This window comes from Lissotriton helveticus, chromosome 1_1, assembly GCF_964261635.1.
Source record: "Lissotriton helveticus chromosome 1_1, aLisHel1.1, whole genome shotgun sequence".
Lineage (NCBI taxonomy): Eukaryota > Metazoa > Chordata > Amphibia > Caudata > Salamandridae > Lissotriton > Lissotriton helveticus.
Window position 1 is genome coordinate 1,428,429,141 of NC_136057.1, and position 20,257 is coordinate 1,428,449,397.

A 20,257-nucleotide genomic window follows, 5' to 3' on the forward strand; every position below is an offset into this window, starting at 1 on the left:
GGTTGAAATGTGTAACCAATAGAAATGTGTGTTAGCTTTTGAATTAATGTGGGAAGCAATGTGATTTGCTATTTACATGTATATGTGTGCAGAATGAGAGGGAAAATTTGCAATGTCTTGGTTTTGCTAAGAGCAGTGCACTACAGACATTCTGTATAAGAAAATGGGGTGTGTGACTGACATACTTCTTAATCTACGAATCAATGTGAAAGGTGAGTTAATAACATGTGGGGGGTTGTATGTGGTGCCTTTGTTTTAATAAGACTAATGTGTTTCTCCTGCTAAAGTCCAGGGAATAGTGTTTGCTTGTCTAGAATCACATTGTGAGTCTGTGTGCATTTGTGCAACCATTGTGAGAGAAGCATTTGGTTTCTTCATGTCTTTTGCTGCCACATAACTGTTTAACAACCTATTCTGTTGTCATGTTTTAGTAGTATTAGAAGCCAGTCATTGCCTATGCATTTGCAGAATGAGTCAGGTATTCACACTAAAGTCCAGACTAGTGAGTCTGTTTTGCTAAAGCACAAGGAATAGTGTTGCTTGTCTAGAAGCACACTGTGAGTCTGTTTACATTTGGGCAACCATTGCGAGGTTACTTTATGCCTTTGCTGAAACATAACTGTTTAAAAATCTATTATACACCTTGCATTTCTCTAGTGACCCTTTCAGCACCATGTACTAATCCAGACACTGCTCCAAAACCCAACCACTTACAAATTCACCCAGGCACTCTCCTTGGAGTACTCTAATCATCCAGTCAGTACCCAAGTACTCATGCAGTAATCCAGTCCAATGTGCATGCAGTCCTTTAATCACCTATACAATTATCTTACACATGTTCACTTACCCAAACAGTATCCATACACTCCACCAAACACACTGTCACTGCTCATGCAATCCTGTAGTGACCTATTCAGTACCATCTACTAATCCGTTCGCTGCGCCAAAACTGAACCACTTATAAATTCATCCAGGCACTCTCCTTGTAGTACTCTAATCATTGTTTTGGTACCCAAGTACTCATACAATTAGCTAGGCCGTAACACATGCACTTGTACAAACTCCTGTCCACTATGCATGTAGTCGTCTAACCACCTACACACTTGTCTTTCACATCTTTAATTACTCAGGCAGTACCTATACACTCCAGCAAACACCCTGTCCCTCCCTATGCACTGCTCCAGTCAGTCACCCAGCATCATGTACTAATACAAACACTGCACCAAAACCCAAACACTTATACATTCATCCAGGCATTCTCCTTGCAGGACTCTAATCATTCAGTCAGTGCCTAAGTAGCCATATAATGTCCCAGGGCTTAACACGAAACTGGTACAAACCCTTGTCCATTACACATGCAGACCTCTAATCACCTACAAAGTTATCTTTGCACCTTCAATTACAATTTCAATTAGTGATTACAAAAGAAAGTGGTTAAATGGTTTTTATATACAATTTATTTGTATAGTAATAGAAAAGTATAATTTATACATTTATTAAAAATGTGGTATTTATATTTATTTTTTACAGATATTGTTGATCATCATTAAAAGAAACTTATCATGCCTGAAAAATCAAGAAAGAGAAAAGGACAGAAAAAGGACAATTGTTTGAAGAAAAGTCCACAAGTATTGGATGACCAACATCATGTGAGTAAAAAGAAAAAGTCTTCCGAAAGGACAACAAAAGTATTTATTAAAAAGCTTTCAAAGCCTAGAAACAGTGTGCATATTGTGCAAAGTACAAAGAATGTTTCGACCAGAAAAAAGAATATGAATAAAAACAAAGGAAAAAATGGAAAATTATATTCAAAAGACACATTGTATGGTAAAAGAAGGCAAAATCAGTATAAGGAAATCAGATAAAAGTTTTTTTTTATAATATTATTGTTTTTAACTTGCTAAAAGATGTGGAAAAATATCAAAAAGAGCACTATTCTATAAAAAAGAAGAAGCATATTGAATCCATTGTTCAAAAGGCTTTTGAATTAAAAAGGAAATTATTCATTTTAGTTTTAAACAGAATTCGATCACTAGATAAACTAATCCAATTTATGAAGGCCAAAAGTAAGAAGAAAAGGGTAAATAACAGAACTAATTTTTGTGATTTTTTTGGGATGAATGGAAACACAGTTCAAGTTCAGAGCCTTTCTTTAATGAAGAGAGTTATTTTCAGACCAATAATTTATTGCATTCAGTTGATACCAGTGGTCGAGCTTATGAGGTTAGAAATGGTTGCCCAATTGACAAAGAGAAGATGGTTGCCAGGAATGCAGAACAAGTGATAGCTGATGAAGTTCTAGGGAGGCGTCCTAAAGCCCCAGTGTAGACTTGGGATTGCAGTAGTATTTGTAGTATACGACAGGAATCTATTGATATTTTACGCAATTTCTTACGAGAGTATAGTAAAAAAAAAAGTGTTAAACAAAAGATTAAGATATTACAAGGACTAGACCCTTGCAGAGTGCAAAAAAATACTGATTTTCAAAGTCATTCTCTGGCTTGTCTTTCTAGAAAAGTATGTCAAAGTGTTTTTCATCATTTCAGGATGTTAGAAGTACTTCATTCTCAAATGCGGAAGTTTGTTAAATGAGGTGAACAGTGCTCTACTGTGTGGGTCAGTAACAGATGTGAAGAAGGTTTGTGATGAAATTGAGTTTTGTTTCTTTGGTCCTGAAAAAGAGAGTGCAGAAACTGACACATTAGTAGAAGAAAATGTTGAAGAGAATGTGCAACATACTACTGCTAAACATTTTCAAGACCAAATTACAAAGTTTCAGGTGATTTCAAGCTAAAGGCCAAATTATTCTTGTATTTGTTGTCGGCAAACTCACTATAAAAATCAGACTAGGACTGTTGATCTGTATTTAAAAAGTGAAAGAGAAAATAATGGTAAGTGGAAGAAATTTGCAACTTATTTGTTGGTAGAGAATTGTTTTGATTTGGATTCTGATCAGCGTATTTGCAAATATTGTTATAACAAATTAGATGAGAATAAAATGCCTGCTAGAGCTGTCCCTAATAATTTAAAGTTGGTAACTATTCCTCCAGAACTGATAGATTTAAATACGTATGAGCCTATTCTGATTCAATGTGTACACCCATTTAAAGCAATTGTTCGTAAGGAGCCTAAAACTAACGATGGGCCAAAAATCCGTTCCGCTCGTGGAATTTGTGGATTTTCGGCAATTTCGCGATTCGCGAATCTCGCAAAATTGCAGAAAAATCTGCAAATCTGCTCGCAGGTGATTTTTTTTTTTTTGCACATGCCCGAGATTCAGTACCGTTTAATCAGCCCAAAAAAATAATGAGCACGGTCGAGGCTGGGCAAGTGTGCTTCATCCCCATATCTGCCGTAGAAAATTAGCTGTAATCCTTGAGGGAGGTCTTTGCATCCATGAGTTTCTCGACCGCCATCCCCCTGTAGTTCCTGTGGCCAGGAGACTGCTTTCACCTCATCTGCTGGCCTGCTCGCTCTCTGACCCTTTATACACAAGAGGCATGTGAACACGCATAGAAGCCCCGTCCGTTTGTCCTTTTACTATCTTTATCTCGCCTCCGGCGCCATTCCCCATTGGCTGACCTCCAAACGCGCCAAACTCTGAAATTGCGTCCCGGTGGCCTGACGTCGTCACTTGTGAACGGCTGACTGCGTTGGAGCCAACAGGAAGTGCACGTAGCTGATTTTTCTTTCTTGGCACCAAGGTAAGTGGGAAATTCCGCCATTGTCCTATCTGGGCTATGTACCGATTGTTTGTGTTCTAGGTGTCCCTTTATTGACAAAATATAGGGGATTGAGAGAGGACGACACCACGTATTCCGTCATCTCAGCGCTATATTTCTGTGGACCTTGCTGCACCGCCTTTGGTATTCCATATGCCTAAGCCCCCGCTAAAGATGGGTGGGCCCACGCGCACCTGGAGTAACTGCCCCTCCAGATATATCCTTATTATCATATATAACTGAGGCCGGGCGGTTACTAAGTACGATTAAAGCATGAAGTCGTACTCTGTCCCCCTCCCCATATCCCAATTGGTGGGTTATCGCTACGCGCACGTTAAAGCTTAGACCTATTTTATCTCGTCTTGAATTAGACTTACCTCTATGGCGCTCTACAATTTACAGACGAATAAATGCCCCTGATCCCGTTCCTTAATTTTTCCGATTCTCGGCTACGAGGTCTGATTGTTTTCGTCTCCGTTGCGAACCTAGCTGGGGCACCATAAAGCAGTGACCTTTGTCAATGTAACGTCCCTTGCTGCCACTGAGTTTAACTCCTGCCTAATGTTCCTTGTGCAGTAAAGTACTTATACACCCTACCTGGGAATCTTCTATACCTTGATTGAATGCAAAACTGTATTGTTTCATTTCCACCATTTGAAATAGCATCCTCCCCATAGTCCATGCGTCGTTTGGAAGGAGTCGTGTCTCTCTCACCTTTGACCAGGACCTATCTGGAACGTGCCGGGTAGGTATCGTTGCTCGGTTGAGGGAATTATTTGGCACACGTAGGGGATTGGCCAACAGATCTGCGGGCTCCTTGTTGGGTGACTACTTGCATATTTTTACATCTTTCCTAATAGAGTTCGATCTTGAAGTTCGATCTTGAAGCTCTACCCTCCTTGTTGGAAGTTGCTATATACCTTGAGAAAATAAGTCTTTCTTCCTGTGTATCTAAACAAACTCAATAAACAAGAAAAGAGTGTTGAATGGTTCAGTCAGACCACAGTTAGGAGCAACTCAAAGGAGTGGGGGGGGGTTACGGCCACATTCAGGTCGTTGTTAGGAAAGCCCTCACTCACCACCTGGTGATGACATGCTTCATCATCGGGCTCCACCAAAGAGGCAGAGTGCCTCTTTGGTGTGCTGCGACGCCAGATTTACTGCGGAGCAAGATAGTCAGATTCGGACGTGTTGTGTAAAGTAAATTAAACTAGTGAGTGGTGAGAGTTAAAAATAGTCAGTAGTGTATCAGAAACTATTTTATTCTTTGATCACTAGGGACAAGTTATTAAAATTATGTGTTTGGAAAACAGTCCACAGTTATTTGAGTGGTAGTTTCCTTATACATCAGTCGACATGTTTCAGCCATGAAACGGTCATTGAACGGTCATGAAACGGCCATGAAACCAGGCATTCTTCAGGACTTATTGGTGTATTAAACCCTGGTGGTATGGACTCGCTAAGGCCCACCCTTACCTAGGGACGCGTTCGGCGGTCTTTGGAGACATCCATCCGCCGCGGTCTGGTTTTCTATGGTTCCGTCCGCTGTCGGCGGTCTTTGGAGACATCCGTCCGCTGCGGTCGGGTTTTGCTGGAGGGGAATCCTAATAGCACTATCGGTTTCCCCACGGTGCGGTCGGACGGTCATTTCTCATGAGACTGGCGGTCCGGACGCTTTCTGTCGTCATCCTAATTGGCCCCTTAATGTTCAACAGAAAGAAATATATCACCAAGTGAGACAACAGATCGACCCTGGATTTCATCATGAAAAGAAATAATGCACATGCACATCATTTCAACGTATCCGTATGTATGTCAGTGGGCAAGCTAGAACAGGAAAAAGTTTCTTAATTAAAATATTGACCAGTTATCTACAGAAAACAACTGATTCACATGTGTCTTGTGTTGTAACTGCTCCAACTGGGTAGGCAGCACACAACATTTAAGGAATTATATTGCACTGTTTACTTATGCTACCTATAGAGCATGACAACAAATTTGAATATCACAAGCTATCTGGAGATGCTTGTTATGAAGTTTTAAGAGTGCTAAAGAAAATTAAACTTCTGATTATTGATGAGGTAAGCATGGTCTCAAAGCTAATGCTTGCTTTTGTGCATTTAAGAATGCAGCAAATTCTTAAAACAGAGTGCGATGTCTTCTTTGGAGGAAAACATGTCATAGTTTTTGGAGATCTACTGCAACTTACTCCCGTAAAAGGACAGCCAGTATTTAAAACACTTATGCATGAAGAAACCAGAAAGTCTTTGGGAAGTGTTGGAAACATTAATATTTGGTCATATTTTGAATACAAAGAACTCACTACAAATATGCAGTGGCGGTGCGTCCATTGGGGGCGTTGGGGCAGCGCCCCACTAGCCATGGACGACCGCCACTGGTGCCAACACAAAGTAAAGTATACTTTGTCAAAAGAAATCCGAGCGCACTGACTTAGCGCTACAGCGCCGGGACGAACCCGACAGAATCGGGCATTGCCTATGGGAAGTGGGCGGGCGGGGCTGCGGCAGAGACTAGAGTGAGTCACTTCTGTGAGTGACAGCGCACAGGCAGGCCAGAGAGCGTAAGCAGCTGCAGCGGGGTCGGGGTGACTACGCATGCAACAGGCAGGAGTACTCATAATTGAGACTGGCCTGCGCATGCGTAGTACCCAGTAGACTTCGCCCCCCCCCCCCTGTAGCACTTGGAGACAATGGCAGGGACCCGGGGCCCCAGTCTCAACCAGGGCAGATTTTCTCCTGCTCGTAGCCCAATCCTGGCGCTGCTTGGCGCAGTGGCGCTGTTAAGCCTGCGCCAGGATTGGCTAAGACAGCAGGATCATGGTGCCGCGCGTGGGTGTTTGCTGCTCTGTGCAGTTGGCCAATCACCTATGGCTATATCAAGCCATGTTGAGGTGATTGGCCATTGCAGACGGTGACGTGACTCACTTCGCGCAGAAGGTTCTAGAAGTGAACTGATTTCATCATTTCCAGTCTTCCAGACCAGTCGATGAGCGTGTGACTGTCAGACTGACTCCCCCTAATGTGAGTAACGTTTTTATTTTATTACTGTCTGGCGGCTGGTGAAATTTTTGTGTGCTTTGACAGGCTGTGTGAGTGACGGACCCCTCGAGGTGAACTCCGAACATATCTGTCTGTGAGAGGGGTTTTATGGTTGGTTACTCGTCGTGACTAAACCTTTTTTTCAATAAAATTAAATATTATCTGTGATGCATGTACTTTACCCCTGCCCTGGCCTGGCACCGTGTGTGGCCCTGAAGTGAAGCCTGGGCCTTGCGACCTTCTGTAGACACCCGGCCTTCATGCACGCTCTCGAGTGTGGCCCTGGACTTTGGTACCCGGCTTGGCACGCGGCACCTTGAAACGGCCCTGGTGGTGCAGGCGGCTGGCATTCACGGGGTGCTGTGGGCGTTCAGAGGCAAATTCGTTAGTGGGGTGCTTAAAGGTAGGGAAATCACCCCACTCCCCAAATCTGATCACAAGATCACTGTTATAAAAATTCTTCGTCCCAAGCACATATTATCTAGCATCCTTATGAGAAAGTTCAAAAAGTCATAACATTTCTTCGATTTTCAGTTTTCTTATGTTCCATTTCTTTCATTCATAGCCTCAGAGCCAACATGTGTTCTGTCGCTCACTGGGATACACCTGAGACTTCATCAGGGCTGTCACTTTCTTCAATTCACTTCAATTTTGTTTCCGGTTGTATTTCCGTCCTGGCCCATCCATATAATATTCCTAAACTAAGCACCCTTCCGTGATGGGCAAACGAACGCTTCGGTTACATGAGAGGCATTACTGTCAGATCAGAAGTTTTCTCATGTTCCCCACCGTAACTGGCGTGAGGATACAGCTAAACCTCGCATCGGCAAGTCGAAAATGCGTGCTCTGAGGCTAAGATTTCAAGTAATGATGATACAGCACTCTATCAAATTAGAACAATACGCAAATCGTCATAAAACCGTGAACAAAATTCAAATCAGTACTTAAGACGACAGAACGACTAAAATGTACTGTTTTGGCATTGTGGAGCAGCAGTGCACTTAGATGTGGTGATTCCTGTACATTTATTATGGATAGGAATGTGCTGTCATAAATATATAGTCGAAGACCGGACTGTCAGTTACAAGCATCCCTGTAAAAGTGGCCCTGCAAGCCACACATCCACCCCAAGGAGAAAACGTGGCTACTGGAAGGCTTGTGGAAGTTCCATTTGCATCACAGAAACATTGGAAAATCTAGATAAAGCCATCGATGTTATAATAAGTTGTGAAGGTGGGAATTGTTCATGATTTCGCCACTTTCAGTGAATGAATGAGAGTTTCTTCTCAAAGGGAGAGAAAGAGGGAGAAAGAAAATATCTGATTTTGAGCAACCGTTCAGGCCACAGTCATTTTAATCCGCAATAATAGTTTCCACAAGTTCTTTCATAATTTTTTGTTTGGAATTCTTCAGGGGACTTTAAAAATAATTTATGAGTACAATTTTTTTTTATTGACGTTTGGGCCAGATTTTGACAAGGTTTTTTTCAGGATTTTCAGTTTAAAGATATTGTGGTACAGGAACACTATATGCACCTTAGATGGTGGTTATAATTTTGTCCAATACTCCTTTGAATTTAGAGGAGAGCCTCTTTAGAGAGTTACTATATTGGATTTTATATGTTTATACAATAAAACTGTATTTTTGAATATTTTGCTCCTTTCGTTTGGTTTTGAATATGACACCTGAAGTAGGGCTTGAGGCAAAGGTGCTGAGTAGCCTTTGTGTCTGCTGCCTGCAGTGGGGCAAGAGTGTGTGGTGTTCATACATGGAAACTAGTATCAGATAAAACAGATGTTTCTACATTATGCAGTAACTAAGGGACCCTGGTTATACCCGGTAAACAAGGTTTACGAAGTGCTAAGGATTCATGCAACATATCATACAAATATTTTAATTAAAAAGAAAAATCCCTTTTAAAAGACTTGCTGATTACTACTTTTAACTAAAATAAATATCAATTTACCAAGTTTTGTGGAAGTTAAACACATATGATCCAAATTGTCACGTTTTTCAGGTTAGCATAGTCTGTAAATTTTAAAGTCAAAGAAAAATGAGCTGTCATATACGCCTGGGGCCTCAAACTGCGGTATGTATCGACTAATGTCCTTGTATGTCTGTCATCTCTTTGCGAATATGGTCTTATCCTGTAGCTGAGACAAAAACTTTATAAAGAATTAGTTACTGGAAATAAGGCTGCTCTTTCCATGTACTTTGAGTCCATGAGGCAGACCACTTTCGTTTTACTTAGGTTCAGCTCTAAGCTGTGCTACTCAATGCAACCTGCAAGTGCATCAATTGACCATTGAAGTCCACTGGGAGTTTGGCTCTAGATGACAATGACGTTGGCGTATTAAAAGCACACAATTTTCTCAGTTGTACGTTTTGGGGGGTGACTTTCCACTTGTGGCAAATAGCTGCCTAAATTGGCATGGTATAAATTGGATAGACTTGGGGCTAGGACTCGCTCATGTTTCAAGCTGTTCATTGTGTAGATTTTTGACGTTACTCTGCTGACATTTCCAAATTTTATCTGAGCCCATGTGTCACTGTGCAGTGCTGTGATTGCGTTTAACTGTTTTCCTGGAATACTCCATTCGACCAGCTTTGGCCAGAGATGGACATGTGGGAACTCTATCAAAAATGGATTTAAGGTCAATAAAGCATGTAAATAAATTAGATTTTGGCTACTATATCAATTAATGCTATTAACCTGTGGTTAAACGGAGATGAATGACCGCATTACTTATAAATGGAGTAGAATATGTTCCCATTCCATGAGGTTGAAATAAACTTCAAATAGAAGACTTGATTAAAAAGGGGTGTTAAATAACAAGCCCAGAAATCAATGTCATGCTTTAATAGCGCATTTGGAAGTCCATTTGGGCCCGGTGCTCCCTCTGTCTTCAATTTTTTTAAATATCTTCCCTAGGCACTAAATGTAGGTTAAGGCCTCCTTGTTGACTGATTGGAGGGTAGTTGAGCATTGTATTTCAGAGTTGCCTGCATGATTGCTGTAGATTACGGTGTTTTGTTTTGCCTCCTGGATCCTTCCACCTCCTTAGTCAATGTTGTCACCGACTTTTGATTGTAATGGCTATTCTCACTCGTCGGACTGTTTGCTGGTTAGGAATACATTGTGAGAACTTAGGGAATCCCAAGCCTCCTCCGATATCCCTGCATTTTGATGGCAACCTTGTCCCAAGACCAGCCTGTTTATTGCACCCCAAACTCTTTGTTTGGTGCTTGCTGGTTGGGAGGAGCTTGATCCATATTCCTCTTTCATACATCTTTTTTGCATTTCAACTTTCTTCTTCATAAAAAAGACTCCAGCTTTAGAGGTGAGTTTTTTTCAGATCGTTTTCCTTTTTTTGGATCAAGTGCGATTCTTCTTACTTCTCTGGTAATTTATTAGTTCCTGTAACTCCCTGGTGTACCAGCTCTGTCTAACTGGACCCCATGTAACTTGGAATTCTCAATTTTTTGAGAACAGGACTGTGCTGACTGGGAATTTTGACAGTATGTTCCTTATTAGACTTGGAAAACCAAAGGTGGTGATGGACGGAGCGTTGACAATACAAACACTCACCCCCAGTCAACTGATCTGGGTTTAATCCATCACCGTTCTTTAGCTCACTCCGCCACCCCAGTAAAGACATGGCCATATGCAAATCAGTCTGACCCTGTGCCTCATGGGAACAGTCCAGCCCGAACTGCCAAGCCATGTCTTCCCTGGACCGGAATCAAGCTTCCCAGGACCGGTTTCTGGCATTACAGCCGTCTTCAGCCGGGCTTGCTTGACTCCATTAGACTTGCCCAGGCCTCATCAAATGCTCCGCTGCGGTTTTTGTCTCTTCTCTTCTGAGCAGCACAATTTTAACCCCCTTGAGATTATAACCTGAGGGCAGTGAGGATAGTCCGTTCGTTGTGCTTAATTTAGGGATCTTGCATCTTAATTTGAAGACTTGTGGGAAGTGGTCACTTTTTGAACGGGGAATAATTTGGAATGAATTTACCCAAGTGAATAATTCTCCATTTATTAACATGTAGTCAATGCTTGATTGACTCCTCCCACTGAGAAAGGTTATTGCTGCTGGGGTGTCCACCTTTGAGGGGCTATTCACAACCTTTAGACCTTGGTTTTCCAACTTTTGGCAAAAATTGGCGGCTATATCTTGACTACTTGTGTTTTTATATTAGAGTGCTAGAGTCTTTCGCTCTCCAGGTGTGCCTGTGTTAAACAATATCTGAAGATGAACACATGTCCATAGGTAAATAAAGTTATGGGTAAAATGCGCTGTAACAAAGGTGGAAATGGAATTATAGAAGTCTAGTTACTCACCACTATAGAGTACCTGTGTGCTATTGAAAAGTGTTAGTAATCTCCCATTAAAAATATTGAATCCTTACTGAGAAGTGCAGGACCTCTACCTATTAAATTGAAGGAGTGCAAGTACTCAGTACCGGACGGTACCTTTACATATAAAGCACTATCTGTAAATAAAAATATTATTGAAATGCAGACATTAAACGCTCGATTTTATTCTTCAGAGTCGCATATTCTTAAGAAATAATGTCCCTCTGTTTGAAGTACTCAGTGTGCTTCCGTGCAAATTCTCAACACAGTTTATCCCTAGTAATAGTCCTTGAGTGAACTCATCTCCTTGTGCATTGATGACTAGATCAATGCAACCTTTATTTGTCTCTGTAAAATCAATTAAATCTTAGTTACCTACAAAAACGTGCATTTCTAATGCTTTCAGCATCAAATGTTACCACAGAGTAGATAAATATTCTTTGTCATCAACCCCGTCATTTAAAAAGCAAGCTAAACATTTGCTTTATTATTTTACTAATGTCAAATTAAAATCACAATTTTCCACGTATTTAAACTACAGCATCCACTTGAATATTTTCTGACAGCTCTGCAAATACAGGTGTTAAATATTATTAAAGCAAAATGGTACTCTGTCTAGCAGAGTTAAATTATGTATCATAGATGTTACCATCCAGAGGAAGGTAAAACAGCCCAGTCGTGTGGGTGCAAGCTCCTCTGGATGGTAAAAAAAACAAACATTTTAAGACTTAAGGTATTCACAGAAGGCATTTAGAAGCTGTTCCAAAGCCCTCTCTGTAGTATTGTACACAGCACTGTTTGTGACAGACAGCTTCTGTCAGACCCAAAGACCGCAAAAAATAATTTATATTAAGGAAGGTAACCTCTACCTTTCTGATTTCTTTCTCTCTACCTTCCTGCTCCTTCAAATTTTTCTCTGGAAAATGGGGAAAATGCTAGAGGCAGCTTGGGTGGCCCTGGGCTTTCAAAACCAGTCTCCAAGGGCTCCGGCACACCGGGGATACTGACCAGTTGAACTAAAGACCTGACTTAGACAAGTGAAACAACTGTGGGAGTAAAAGAAAGAAGCCAGTTTGTAGGTCACATACTAAAGGGAAAGTTTACCACACGTCATGTGCTGCTCTCCTATATTTTAGCCACAAAGTAAAATGCTTTTTTTTTAAATACTGGTATACGATCCTGTAAAGAGGCTGTCCTGCTTTGCTTTAACAGTACAGAAGGCATGTTTAGCGAGGGGGAGCGCATGATCTGAAAGTCGTGTGGTCTGAAAATAGATTCCTGAGGCAGTCTTCGACCTATAATTGTATTTGAGGAGCGTACTCTAGCGCAAGGGGCGATATTCGTATGAAAGCACTTCCCGGGATAGTGTTCCCAAAAACTGCATACCAAGTTTACGACCTTCTTTGGAATGTCATAACTGGGGACCAGAGGGTCAAGTTTACATGGGATTAACGACTGGCTTGCCTGCCATGTGTTTATTATTGACTACTGTTTGATTGTTGTCCTACTCATCACTGTAGTAGAGCTGTCTACCACCTTATGCATCAAACAGAGTAATTTGTACAAAATAATTTTCTTACTCAGCTGCCAATGTAGCTTTGCCCCCATATGAGAGACATGGAAATAAGTTGTTATATTTTTATTTCCAGCACCTGGTAAAGCCTGACAACCTGAACCTTTACCCAACTTTTTGGGCAATTTTTGGAGAAGAAAGAAGAAGAGGCCCAACCTCCTTGCTGCTCTTTCATCAAGGTAAGGAAACTGATGATACTTTTTTGTAGCTTTGAGATAGGGCTATGTTTGTGGTCACTCACTCTACATGGTGGTTGGGGTGGGTGCACATTCTGAACATTTTACCCTGACTGGATGGAATTTAGTAATACTGAGCCTGCCCTTAGCCCTGTGCTTTGGGCAATAACGGTTGTTAAATGCACTATCTATCCTTGCCTTGTTAAAGGCCCTCAATTCAAACTGTGTCTGTTTCAGTGCCACTATGGCACACAGAGGAAGCAGGCAGTCAGGCTGTATTTTTTTCCCTATCCTGTTGTCCAAAGGGGAGCGTTATGTAGGAGAGTAGGGTCTGCTTTCCTATGGTTACCCCATTTCTTTGCTTTTTGCTTTTCTGGTTTATGACTTAGAAAGGCTGTGGGCCTGCTAATCAGACCCACAGCACAGCTGTTCTCTCTCTAAATTCACACAATGTACTTTAGGTGCATTTGCCAATTGGGTATTGGGTCACTCTTGTGAGTCCCTGTATAGTGTACCATAGGTACCTAGGGCATAGGTGCACCCAAGGCCTACCAGGGGCTGGAGCATGTATTATGCCACCCCTGGCTGGCCATTAACATGAGCTGTTGGAGCTATATCACTTGCTGTCATGCACAAGATATATGTATTTGTACTGACATTTGATATTATTGCACCAAATCTTATACGTTGTACTTTGACTATTGACAGGCTTCTTTCATATTGGTACGGACAGCATCAGCAAGATGAATACGGTACAACAGTTAATTACACGGTCATTCCATGCACGCCCACTAGAAGATAAACTACAGATAAAGAGGTTAGGACCTCATCAGCCTGACCTTCAACTCCAACAAGTTACCAAGGACAGAGGAAAAAGTTACAATCGTACATTCTCCAAAACCTGGTACACAAAAGCTGATTGGCTTACAGGGTGCCCTTCAAAAAACAGACTGTTCTGCTTCCCCTGCTTGCTGTTTAATGGTGACTTTACTTGGACAAAAGAAGGCGTGTTGGACTTGAAGCATCTGTCTGAAAAAATAAAGAAGCATGCACACTCAAAAAAGCATATGGAAAACGTGACGAGACTGGGAATGTTAGGAGACGCACCGATTGAGCAGCACATCAGCGATGCATATCGACAAACAATACAGAAACACAATCAAACAGTTGATAGAAATAGACACATACTATCGAAAATAATTGATTGCATTCGTTTCTGTGGTGCTTTCGAACTGGCATTGCGAGGCCATGATGAATCGGAAGGGTCCACAAATCCTGGAATATTCATGGGTCTTGTAGATTTAGTAGCAAGCATAGACAAGGAAATGGAATCTCATTTAGCAAGTGCTACAGTCTTTAAGGGCACCTCTAAAACGATACAAAATGAACTCCTGGAGTGTATGCTAGAAATTATGAGAAGCCATATTGTCCAAGAGTTGCAAAACACAGACTTTGTGGCTATTCAGGCTGATGACACCACTGATGTGGCCACACAAACGCAGTCCGTATTAGTCTTTCGGTACCTGGACAAAGGCTATAATGTTGTGGAGCGGTTCTATAGTTTCACTCATTTAAAAAACTCCACTGCAGAAACCATTACTGCTGCTCTACTGCATCAACTCAACTTTATTTTCCCAGAGGTACATCAAAGAAAAAAACTTATTGCACAAAGCTATGATGGTGCGTCCGTAATGAGTGGAAGCCATGGTGGCGTACAGAAAAGAATTAGAGATGTCTACCCGTATGCTCATTATGTGCACTGTCATGCCCACCAACTTAATCTTATCATGCAACAGGCAGTATCGAAGATCCGAGAGACACGAATTTTCTTTAAGGATATAGGAGGCATGGCAGCATTCTTCTCACGTTCCCCAAAAAGAATGGAAGCACTTCAGGAGATTGTGGACAAAAGGGTTCCGAGGGGAGCCTCAACTCGTTGGAACTATAACGTACGTACAGTCCAACTAATATTTCAATATAGGGAGGACCTTCTGAAATGTTTTCAAGCCATAGAAACCAATGAAACCTTTGATTACACAAGTCACAGTGAAGCCCGTGGCTTTGCTAGAACTTTAAACGATAGAGAGTTTCAGTTCTTTCTATTTTTATTTGATAAGATAATGTTAAAAGTCGAGAGTTTATACAATCAGTTACAAGGACGAGACATAGATACTGTCTTTGTGAAAAGATGTACCATGGACTTTGTCGCAAGCATAAACAAAGTGAGAGATGAGGTTGACAATTTAGACAGCCAACTGCCAGCCGGTTCAATTTTTTCAAACCACAGGACAAACATCACCACTCTGGTACAAAAGGCAAAAGAGATATGTGACATTGTAATTGTACATGCACAAGACCGTTTTGCTTTCACAAAACATTTGGAGAGTGCCGCATTATTGGAAAGTACATACTTTGCCAAATATAATGAATCCTTCCCTGAGCATGCTCTGCATGCGGCTGTGGAGGCTTATCCGATGCTCAACCAAGAGGACCTGAAAAGTGAGTTGACAGTAATGTACTCAATGCCTGTGTACCAGAAGGCCACAAATGCCAGGTCTTTGCTGTCTTTAATTCATGAACTTCATATGGAAAAGACATTTACAGAGACAGTAGCTTTACTAAAAATAGTAATTACCACTCCTATGACCACCTCAGAGGCAGAACGATCTTTTTCCACTTTAAATAGGATTAAGACATTCCTGAGGAACACCATGCTTCAGGAAAGACTCAATGCATTAGCAATGCTCTCTATAGAGAGCGAGCTTGTTCAAAATATTGCTGACTTTAACATTCAAGTAATTGAAAAATTTGCTGCGCTTAAAGACAGACGTGCAGAATTTAGATACAAAAAGTAAATATGTTGAATGGTGATAGTTTGTGACCTGTTTAGTTGGTTCTTTTGTTTGCAGTTTAAATAAAAACAATCTGTGAGGTTCTCAGCATTGTATCTTGAAGTCTGTTATAAAGCTCTGTGGTTATACTGAATAAGCAGCTACCTATGTTATATGACAGCTTTTTAATAATGTAATACCTGCACTTTCACAATTGCTTTATTAACCTTCCTGCTTCCTCAAATTTTCTTGAAAATGCACCATTTTTCCACTAATTTTTCAAAATTTTCTCGGGGGGAATTCCCCCCGAACCCTCCTTAGGGGGTTCGGGCTCGCTCGCTACGCTCGCTCGCTACGGTGCAGTATGCTGACGAGTTTCTGCCCCACCACTTTCAAATGTCACCAGCCGCCACTGCAAATATGCAACAGGCAAATTATGTTGATTATGGAACTATTCTTCAAGATATAAGAATTGGAGTACTGACAGAACATGGCAAACAAGCTTTGCAAAGTCGACTACTTTCAAATTTGTTTCCAAATGAAAATATAGTTCCTGAGAAAATATATATGAAAATTGCAGAAAATAAATCTATAACCTGCTTAATGCCAACACTGCGTGTGTGTTCTTTATTAAATGAACAACGTTTGAACCTAGAAAATGAAGAAATAATAAAAATGTAAGCCATTGATAAAATAGAGCATGAAGGAATCAATATTATTTTGACGGAAAAATTGAAAACAAAATTGGATTCTTTAGAAAAATAGATATCTAAAACTGCTGGTTTAGAAAAGAATCTACATGCATGTGCAAACTGTCGGGTAATTGTAAGGCGTAATTTTGATGTAGAAAAAGGTTTAGTAAATGGAGCAATGGGTAAAGTTGTGGATTTTGTTAATGATCAAAATAGAGATGGAATTGAATTTTTTAAAATCAAATTTGATCAAATTGAAGAAGTAAAACAAATTGGTAGTTGTTCAGTTCATTTGTTGCTTGTTAAAGATTTATATGTCTGTAGGAAACACTTTTCACTTTCTCTGGCATATGCAGTGACTATTCATGAATCTTAAGGATTAAGTGTAGACAGTGCTGTGGTGAACATTGAAAGTATTGTGTTTAAAGAGGGTATGGCATATGTTGCTTTGTCCTGAGTCAGAATGTTATCTGGTTTGTTTTTGATTGCTTTTGATGAGACAAAGATTACTGCAGATGCAAACTGTGTAAAAGAGTATAATAGGTTAAGAAGAGTGTATGCCCCCAATTTAGGTCAATATCCTGTGTTTGAAAAGCATGTGGTAGGTCGAAAAAGAAGATATGAGAATATCTGCAGTCAAGTTATAGAGAAGGAAAAAAATCAAGATAATGCTGAGATTGCAAGCAAAAAGAAAAAGGACACTGTTGAAGAGATTGTTGGTTATCACTTTAAAAATAGTTCAGGTATCAACTGCTATGCTAATGTAGTGGTCGATGTTGTTTTTTTCTAGACAGTTTGCAAAAGCAAGTTATGGAGAATCAGGAAAAAAGATTGTGATCCTTGTTGCATTGTATTTATGAAAAGTTAAGAACTGATAAAAGTAAAATGCAAAGCGCTTCTGATATTCGTAATGTTTTGGATATATGTTCTGGTTCTACACAATTTACGCAGAATATCCAACAAGATGCTCAGGAATTTAAAATGTATATGCGTGTAGTATTGGAAAATGAAGGTATAGAAATTGAACATCTTTTTGGCCTTCGTTATAAATGAGAACATCAAAGTGAAAATTGTATGTTTACATCTAGCACTAACATAGACACTGAAAGATTTAAATATTTGACATTACCAGACTGTAAATCAGTGTCTTTCAACAAACAAGTTAAAGCAGCAAATCAAAACATGGAGTCTAGCCAATGCAAATCAGAAACTTTATCAAAATTATTTATAAGAAGATATCATTTTAATGATACAACGTTGTACAGCTGATGGAAGAAAATTGGAAACTTTAATAAAACATTTTGTAGCACGTCAACTATCAATATCAGGAAGAACTTTTGTAGCAGTAGCAATAATTTTCCATGATGGTCCTTCTACAACATCTGGACATTACACTGCCTATTTAAAATGTGATAAAGGATGGAAATAGTGTAATGATGCTCAATTGTTTTTTAAACAACAGTTGCCTAGCAAATTAGCAAATTCCTACCTAAAAAATTGGAGAAGTGTGGCTCACTGATTAGAGGCGGCAGACCCGTAAGCAGAGAACGGCCCGGGACCAGGGTTCGATTCCCGACGCGGCAGGGTCGTGGACCAGGGTCAGCGGACTCGATAATTCTCGCCTCGGTGCCTACTCTAGTCAGAAACCACACTTGGCAACTCTGGGCATCAGCTTGCCTCATCTTCACAACGGCCCCCCCAGACTGCCGGGGATGCTTGGTCGCACCTTAGAGATACCCATCAGGGACCATCTCTCAGGGTGAGCCAGGACGGGTTCCCCAGCGGTCGAAGTGTGGAGATACTCCTCCGGGAGTCGATTCCTAGCGCTATATAAACCCGCAATTAAAGTTTGTGGAACATAATTCAGCCTATTAGGAATATGTTAAAATGTATTAATACAATTACTATTGGACAATTTCAGATTAAAAGATTTCAGGAATACCATTTGGCCTTGAGGAAAGGTACACATTTGGATTATGGACTTTTTCTTGCACATTCTCACAGCATATATTTTTTAAAGAACATCATTAACAGTGTATAGAAATTAAAAAAGAATTCTTTATTGAATTATTATTTGAGTTCTTTTCATTCAAGCAAGAAAATTCTCTTAGAAGGAAGCATTTTATATATGTGTGATTTGTGTTAAATTGTATGTAATTGAGGATGTAGTTTTTATGGAATGTTTGGAAATAGTTGAGTATATTAATACTATTTTAGACACACTTTTCTTTTTTTTTAAAGAATCGTATTAATTGGGTTTTTTTGCCCGCTGTTATGTGATGAGTAACATTGAAATCACTGTTTGTAGTGAAATTCAATATATTTTGAGAACAGCAAAAAAGCCAAAGAACATTTTTTATATAATGTTAATTTTATGTTGTGTTTTAAAAAATATAATATTATATATTATAACTGTAGTTTTTCTTCTATTTCACAGATCCTAATTCTAAAATATGAAAAATTCTGAAATTTCAATTATAAACAACTATAAAAAATGAAAATATAGTTCCTGAGAAAATATATATGAAAATTGCAGAAAATAAATCTATCATCTGCTTAATGCCATGTTTTATAAAAAAAAACAACTGAAAAAATGTTTAGTGTTTTTTTACCTATTACTGTGAAGGTAAGATTAACTAAGTATTAAAATGCACAATGTGCTGTTTGCACACTGGTGAAGAAAGGGGGGGTGGATGGAGTAGATATGAGTGGAAACATGCTCTGTGGGCGTTTTAAGTTACGAGATAAAGTCTCCTTGAATCCTGAGTGTCCCTGGGGGCTAACTAACCCACCAGATATATGCAAAAATTGCCAGAGTGTTGCATTGCAGAGAGGTGTAAAATGGGCCATGGTTTCGGACCACCTCTCTGCAACGCAGCTGTATGGTGTTCAATAGAGACACATGGTGGGCTAGTAGTACCCAGGGACTTTCAGGATTAAAAGAGACTACATTCCTCAACTTAAAACATGTTGCAGAGTATGTTTTTGCACATGTCACATTAGGCCCCATCCCTTCCCTTCACCACTCTATAAACATGTCCTATCACTTTGCCAAAACCTAAGTACTTATAAATGTATCTTGTACTCTCTTTGCAGTACTGAAATTACTCTATTTATTAGTCATATATTTAAGGATAGGCCTAGCCATTAACTCTGGTACAAGTCAATTTATTTATATACTATGCATGCAGACCGGCAATAAGCTGCAAAGTATTAATACACTCTTCAAAATACTCAGTTTATACCTATGTAGTTTTGGAATCTCTCTGTCATAGGATCCCATGTGACCTGAAAAAAAAGATTTGATTGGTTCATAACATTTCCCATTGTACCTATTGAAGGACCGCAACCATTTCAATCATTCTTCTTTGAGCATCTTTGGAGAGATAACTCTGTGCTTACCTCCTGCAATTTTTCAATCTATCAACTAGCAATATGTTCTTATTGTAACAGTCTGCCAATACCTAAGCACTTATGGGGCAAATTTAGAAGCATCCTGTGCCAACAGTATGTCACTTTTTGTAACATAGTGATGGAGCAAGACACTCTTTCATATTTCCAAGGAGAGGAAAAGGCACTCTGTGTAGCTTTTCTTCTCCATGTAAATAAGACCTCATCATACAAACCACTTTGCGTTGAAGGGGAGTTCTATACGTGTTGCTGTGGGTGTTTGCACACAACACTCATAGAACAAGACACATCTCAAGATTTATCAGAAATCCTGAATCTGGACATGTGTGTGAATGCTGCACCATCCTCCAGTTGGTGTAGGAAGGCACAACAAGGAGAATTGTTTTTATTTCTCCTTATTTTTTCTCTTTTCTTTCAATGTATGCTGCATTGCACA

General features: G+C 40.0%; 2 protein-coding genes across 2 annotated transcripts in view; one reads left to right on the top strand and one right to left on the bottom strand.

Moving 5' to 3' along the window:
* LOC144829442 (zinc finger MYM-type protein 1-like) overlaps window positions 1-15,826 on the top strand; it is a 35,662-nt gene extending 19,836 nt beyond the window's left edge. Inside the window, exons 2-3 of the mRNA XM_078688638.1 lie at window positions 12,788-12,890; window positions 13,596-15,826. Of these exons, the coding sequence (XP_078544764.1) occupies window positions 12,788-12,890; window positions 13,596-15,742 (2,250 nt within the window). The 3' untranslated portion in view covers window positions 15,743-15,826. The remainder of the gene's footprint in view (window positions 1-12,787; window positions 12,891-13,595) is intronic.
* LOC144764150 (complement C3-like) overlaps window positions 1-20,257 on the bottom strand; it is a 604,987-nt gene that overhangs the window by 576,519 nt on the left and 8,211 nt on the right. The gene's annotated exons all lie outside the window — the stretch shown is intronic.